The 7,372-nt window shown below is 52.1% G+C and overlaps 1 protein-coding gene across 1 annotated transcript; it reads right to left on the reverse strand.

The window, feature by feature from the left end:
- Nucleotides 1-349: 349 nt before the first annotated feature.
- Nucleotides 350-2,191, reverse strand: LOC6503716. The gene has a single exon (XM_001963835.1). It carries the CDS (start codon nucleotides 2,189-2,191, stop codon nucleotides 350-352), a length of 1,842 nt encoding a protein of 613 aa, XP_001963871.1.
- Nucleotides 2,192-7,372: the final 5,181 nt, after the last annotated feature.

A 7,372-nucleotide genomic window follows, 5' to 3' on the forward strand; every position in this document is an offset into this window, starting at 1 on the left:
AAAATATCGAGCCACCCTAATGTATGTGTAGGCGGAAAGTGCGGCCATGTAGGCTAATGAGTTCGTTCTATGTCGGACATGTCTTGTTTTTCTCCTTCCTCCTTTGTGTGCAGGCCCCTTCCACTCCCCGCCCGTGTTATTGCTCTTTTTGTGGCCCAAACGGCCAGCCAGGAGCCAGGAGCCCCATTGTCTTTGGATTTCAGAGAATCAGAGAAAAAGGCCCCACGCCCCAGGTTGTTCCATGAAGATTCAAGATAAACAATAATGCTCCGCAGAACAATGTCCTAATGACCTCAAATCTCCGGAACAGAGCCCCAAGCACATTTATTCCTCTCCAGAGTTACAATTTTTATTCAAAGTACCGCCTCAGCCAGCGGATCCTCAGGCTGAGCAGCTCCAGGATGAAGGCCAGGACTGCTGCGGCCAGCCAGATCCCGGATACGTAGTACAGGCCACAGAAGATCTCAAGGCGCAGGGGAGACACTTCGTGGTACTGCACCGCGGACACCCCGTACTGGCTCTTGTCGAACTCGCGGACGTAGTAGCCCACGATTCCGGCGGACTGCAGCTGCTTTATCTTCCGGTCGAAGGCGAACTTCAGGATCGAGTGGCGGCGCAGGTAGATGACCAGCTGGTAGAGCAGGATGTGCTCCTTGATGTGGACCAGCCGGCTGGTGTTCCAGTTGGCCCGGTTGTAGAAGGACATGCTGGAGATGAGGGTCGTGGTGGTCATGCGCTCGCGCTCTCCCACGGCCTGGATGTGATCGAAGCGGTCCTTGGAGCCGTTGCGCGTCAGGACGGTCAGGTTGCGGGGATAGAAGTCCAGGTACTCCTGGCCTAGCAGCGTGTAGTTGCGCTCGATCAGCTGGGAGATGTCCCCCGGAAGGGGCTTGCTGAACGGCTGGCGGAACGAGTCGAACAGCTTGCCCTGGTAGATGACTCGAAGGACCAACGCCAGCAGCAGCCAGGTGGCGTACAGCACTTTCGTCTTCCATCTGCGCGGCAGCTGCCAGGACACCAGGGGATTACCTATCAGGGTGGTCAGCACTTGCAGGAAGTGGGAGGAGACGTCTGCCGGCCCCTGCTCCCTGATCCTCCAGGTGGCGCAGAGCAGCAGGACAACCAGGACGCAGCTCACGACCAGGGCGGCCCAGACGGAGAGGCAGAAGGGCGCCGCCAGCTGAGCCACCGCCCCCCACTGGGGCTCCATGTGGAGGACGAACACCAAGGAGCTCTGGTAATAGGAGGTGGTGGGCGAGAAGTTCTCCCGGTGCTGGTGGGAGCCGCTCATGGCGCCGATCAGGATCGAGGACGTCTGATTTATCATCTGGTCGAAGCAACCACTGCAGCCGTCCTTGATGTCCGGCGACAGGCACTTGTCGCACGGCTCCTCCAGCTGGATTCTGAAGTTGAAGATCTGCGCCAGCAGCTTGATGAGCTCTCCGTCGATGCCGGTCAGTCGCCAGATCTGGGCCCGCTCCTCCGGATCACTGGGGTTTCCCCGGAAGGAGACGAATGGCTCTAGGGGATACCAACTGACCTTCAAGGGGCAGCCCGACAGGTTCCGCAGGATCCGATCGAAGGTCCTCTCCTTGAGGCCCTTCCGGAAGGTCCCGCTCTCGTAGCGATCCAGCAGCTCCAGGTTCAGATTGAGGTCGCAGTTCTCGTTGTAGATCCTGAAGCCGTACGTGAGGACCACGCCACTGGCCTTCTGGGACAGCAGGATGACGTTCAGGGTGTGGAAACGCACACACGCCCTGGATATAGTCCGCAAGGCCTGGAGGCGGCTGCGTCGCGAGGACATGTGAGCAGTGAGCAGGATCAGGAAGTTGTACTCACGCGTGCTTTGATGTCCCGTGAAGTTGAAGCTCAGAGAGCCAAAGGACTCTACACAATGGACCAGGAACAGAACATGGCTGGACGGTATCTCGTCTGGGAGTTTCTGGTAGATCCTGAAAGCCAAGGAGTCTCCCAAGCCGTTCAGCACCGAAGTCATCATATCCCCCTCCTTCGAGTACCTGAGCTCGTCCTGCCGCTTCAGCTCCATAACCGACAAGGTGCTCTGCGAGGGGCTCACCTGCTCCTTGAGGATGGCCAGAGCGGCGTGCGCCAGAGGAGCAGTCCGGTAGGGTTCCAAGGGCAGCAAGGCCCCCTCGGCCTGCCCCGTCAGGATAAGTAGCCACCACAACATAGGTCCTTTGCAGTTGGCCTTCCAGGAGCAACTGCTGCGGCTTCTAATTTCCGTAGTGCCCGTTCCTCGATCCAGGGGCTGATAGGCGTAATGAAGCCCTAATCGGACTAATTAATTTAATGCAGTTTCTGCACTGAGCTTAGAGCTCCAGGAGCTCAGGGACTAAGCACTATATCCCATATCCCATATCCTGCCTGGCATCTATAACTCGGTGTATCCTTCATGCCGAGCCAGCAGAATAGAAGCACTCCTCCTATCACAAAGTGGCCGCAATCCAGAGAGCAGTGTAAAGTGCAATACAAGAGCAAACCAAAAGCCAATTCAACTTTTTTGCCACAAAAAGGATACTCCCTGGGGGGGGGCCAAGGGGAGAGGGGTGCGGGTTGCGTGGTGCGGGGTATAGGCAACAACAAGGATAAAGCGGGGAGTGGTTTTTGTTTATCTTCGTGGAAAGTTGCCCGCCGAGAATGCAAAGCAAATGCAGCATATCTCTGCGGCTTGTTAGTCCAAGCGAGAGGCAAGGACGAAGGGCGCAGGACGAAGGCAGTGGCAGTGTCAGAAGCTGCAGCGGGGGAGGGAGCTGTATGGGAGCCCCCCGCCCCACCTCCTTGTCCATCTGGCGCGCATAAAAATTAAAAATTTCATTAAATTCACAAAAATGCTTGAAGTGGAAAAATGTAATATCCTTTGGGCACAAAGGATGTGCATATAAATGCAAATGCGGACTGGTCCGCAACGAAAAACGAAGCGATATGTCCGAGCAGCTCCTGCCACGCCCCCCGCCCCTGCCACATGCTGCATGCATGAATGCACAGCCGTGCACTGAGAGAAAGGGAGTGCCAACGAGATCCTTGATTTGTTTCATAACTTTTAGCAAGTCCTGCATTTTTCGGAGTGCCTCCCATGTCCTGGCACCTAGTGCGCCCCGCACATATCCTTTGTTCGCAATTAGTGGGCGACTTTCATAAACAAAACGATAGTGAGTCGCTAGGGGACGAAGAGCCCGCCAGGACTGCCTTTTTCAAGGAAGGATAGCTTCTCAAGTGACTCGTCTCCAGATTGAACCAATCGAGGAGCAAGTGCCAGGCCACAGGACGGGCTGGGAGGCGGCAAGGACATATGCCAGCCGGGCGGCAAAAGTTGGAAAATTAAAAGTTTTCCACAAAAGTATGCCGAAGTCAGTGAAGGGGCGGACGAGTGGGGGGGGGGGGGACTAACTGCGACTGTGCACACGTCGGAGTGTAATTATGATTACATTTCGAGTCCCGTTCGGAGGATTTCCCCAAAAGCACTCCTCTTCAACTATTCAGAGACCGTGGCGGAACCCTTTTCTGTTTGAATAAAAGAAGCCCGGTTCCGATCAAGGATCCAATTAAATGGCACAACACCAGGAGACCGCAGTGATATGGCCTGCTGCTGCTTGAGGAGCTGCTTGGGTGCTACTTGGGAGTCCTTTTTTGGTCGTCGCCCCGTCGGCCCGTAAGTTTTGCAAAGTTGGGCGCCCGGCCTGCGCATAAATTAAAAATGACAAGGATATGCCAGGACAAAAAGGAGTGGAGCGACTGGCAGAAGTCGTGTAACCCAAGCGGGCAACAAGTTGCAACTTAACGTTGCCCCCGCCCACCCTGCCACCTAATGTGGCATATGAAACATGAGCGTGACAGGGCCCCCATCCCCAGCTATCCCCCCGCCACCTGGATATCCTTCTGCTCCCCGTGCCCCCTGAAATTTCTACAAATTCAGCGAAAAGTATTTTCCACCTTTAAAGCACGCCAGGAAGGTGAGGCCGAGGCCGAGGCTGGAAAAAAGAGGGAAATGATTTATGAATGCAGAAACTTTTTGGACCAACTTTGTACGGCCGCGTGTGTGCTGGAGCTGGGACAGGGGCTGGGGCAGGTTATCCTCGTGTTACACACGACAGAGGAGAGGGAGAGGAAGAGGAACTGGAGTCAGGACCGTCCGCTTAATGGAATTATAAAAATGTTAACTTCAGCAGAAATTCAAACAGCGCCCTAGTCCTCCCTTTGTTCGACAACTAACCTTTTTTCTTCGGCCCTTTTTGCCTCCCGGCCCATATGAATTCAGTTATAATTTTGTTTAACATTTAAAGTGGCTTTGTTTGCGCTCTTGACCGACAAAAAAGGAGGTCTAGAAACAAAACCAGTGATGGACTTTTCACACCGCAAACGATGGAAAATATTTGCGTTCGGCTTGGCCCGGCCACACATTTGAAAACAAAAAGATGCGGAAGCATTTCAACGTCAGCAGCAGACGTAGGAGGGTCCTTGCCATCCTCCCGATATATCAGCCCCATACTGCTGGCCATATAGCACAGATATAGCCCGGCTACAGTCGGATATATATGTGATCTGCGGCGGCGGCCAATCCAATATACTTTTCAAAGCAAACACGAACACAACTTGAGGCTGCCGCGCCGGCAAAGGCTGACACTTGAACCCGCAGCCGGGAAGGACCTTCTGCGCTCTCGGTCCTTCCGCCGCTGCCGCCCTGGAGCAATAGTAGTAGCCAGCAAGCAGCAGCCAGCCAATTTCGAGCCAAGTCCTGGAAATAGACCAACTTGTAGTCCTGCATCTCCACACTATAAAACACATTCGTCCCACAGATTGCTGCACAAAGTCTGCCTTCTCTACGGTCCTGCCGCAAGTAGCTTATTTTCTCGCAGTGCTATCCTGCCGCTGCTCCTGATGATGTGTCTTATCTTGTCCTGCAGTGGCTGAGCGATGCCAGCGCATCCTGGAAGCTTTTTATCTTGGCGTCATGTTGATGTTTGTCGGAAACTTGATTATTTTCATCTCGTTTTATTTTTTTCGGTTTTTTTTCGGGTTTCGCCTTCGCCCACACATGTCCTCGAATCGCAGGCCCATGTTTGCTGGCGAAGGATGCTTTTTTTGGATGCTGGGCCCTCGGAAAGAAGTAGACTAAGCTCCCACCCACACCCATACCCACTTCCACTCCCACACCCGCCTTTAAAAAATTCCCAAAGACTCCGCATATGTGTTTACATATAGGAGGTTCTGTGGGTAAAAGTTAAAAATAAAGAGTTCCGCTTGCCTCGACGTAAATGTAAAACTTTAACTTGGCAGGGGCCCTGGCAAGGACCACAAGGACTCGCTTACAGGTTGCCCGGCGAGTTCCTGCCTTCCTCTCTGTTGTTGTTGACAAACAAGGAGCGCATAAGTAGAATAAGTTGTAATAAGAGCAGTTAACAACATGAGTGAAGTCAAGGCGGGCACACCAAGACACCTGAACGTCACGGAACGTGGCTACAGTGGGGACCCCCTATGGGGCCTGGCAAGTAGGGGTGCTAGTCGTTAAAGGAAGAGTGAACATTATAAGTATGAAGCCACTACTACTACCCTTGACTCCCCTATGCTACCATCCTCCGTAGCCAGCCCTCACTGTAGTCGCAGGGCACGGGCCACGCTCCTGACAACTGACAACTCCTTTAAAATGTAGTTACTGTTGTTATTATTCAACCTTAATGAACTTAACAAGCTCGCACAGCACAGCGGGCCCAGGAAAGGGGAAAGGACAACGACGAAGACGGGGGACGTCCTGCCAGTTGGACACAGGAATCCCACCCACACACATACACACACACAGAGGACACAGAGAGCTCACAGATATCCAGTCAGACAGACAAACAAACAAGTCAACCAGAGAGATGGGGGCTGGCAGGTGGGTGGTTAAGTACGTATGTTGCATGTTGTTTTGGGGGCATACGCCCATCATGTGTGCCATGTTCATGTCGCAAGAAATTTTCGAGCTCTCAATGGCGCAGGGTCACGTAACTCAAATAAAGCGCCAAAGCCACCAGCCGCAAAAAATCCCCCCCGAAAAGCCGAAAAGGAACAAAAAGAAGAGCAGGTCCTGAGGCAAGAAACCACGCCCCTTGGTCCTTGCACATTTCGTGCATTTTTTGGCTCTATCGAGAGTAAAGCAAATTAAAACTGTTTAACAAATATTGGAGGAACGAGACCAGAACTACCCGTGTGGAATTTCAAAGGACGGGAGCATCAGGTGTTTACAAATATTAAAATAATAGACCATCCTGCAAGCAGGAGAAGCCACTGTTTAAAATGATGTAATAATTGCCTCTAGTGTTGTAAAGTATTAAACTAATATGGGGCTTTAAGTGTCATGATCTATACTGGTTGCCTACTTAGTTAGTTTAGACTGGAATTTGTACACTTGGAATTTCAAGGGACGAGAGCATCATGTTCCAAAATGATTCGACTAACAGACCTTCCTTTAAGAAGGACATGCCAGTGCTTGGAATGGTTCAATAATGGTTCTAGTGCTGTAAAGTGGTAAGTTTTGTTGAAAATTATGCCTCCAGTACACAGTAGGCTGTAATACCAAGACACCCATGACTCAAATGTCAAACGGAGCATCGGAGCTCTCGAAGCCTAGACCCTCAGCCCAAGCCCCACGGCATTCATTCTGTCGTGATCCGTTCTCGTGTTAACACTTCCAAAAATATAAAATATTAGGAAAATTTACTGAGTGAAAAGTATTTCATTTGTTTTAGTTTCAATGTTTCTGGATTTCATTTTTCCTGTTTTTTGTTAATTCTTGTCAAAGTCTGTTGGCCGTCCTAAGTGTAGTCTCGTCCCAAACTTTGTGTGTGTGCGCTTCGGAATGGCAGCCCCGAGCCAGGCGGAACTCCAGACGAAGCTAGCCCAGCTGGGCTGGAACATAGAGCTCGGCAAGGAGAACGAGGTGAGCCAGCTGATGGATGGCGAGGCGATCCCCTTGCGCCAGCTGGCGACGGCGGCGCTGCGGATCAGCGCGGACGCCGAGGAGGCTGCGGATCCGAGCGGCCTCCAGGGCAAGGAGGGTACCCCAAAGGACGAGGGACTAGGCGGGGGCAAGGACGTCGAGACGTACAAGGTCCCGCAACGCCACAGACGAGTCCCGCTGAAACCGATGAAGTAATTGTATTCCTCATGTAGTCGTCCTTGTGTGTACAGTTTTTGGCAAACATCTTATGGACGAAAAGTCCATAAAACATCGAAATTCATGTGAGTACGAAGTAGATCCTATAGGATTCGGAATAAGGAACATCCACTACATTTTCAGATAATTTTTACAAATGGGATTCGTGAATTTGGCAAGAAGACAGCGAGACTCTCACGAAACAGCTAAAATTTTCAGTTC

Source organism: Drosophila ananassae, chromosome XL, assembly GCF_017639315.1.
Source record: "Drosophila ananassae strain 14024-0371.13 chromosome XL, ASM1763931v2, whole genome shotgun sequence".
NCBI classification, from domain to species: Eukaryota; Metazoa; Arthropoda; class Insecta; order Diptera; family Drosophilidae; genus Drosophila; species Drosophila ananassae.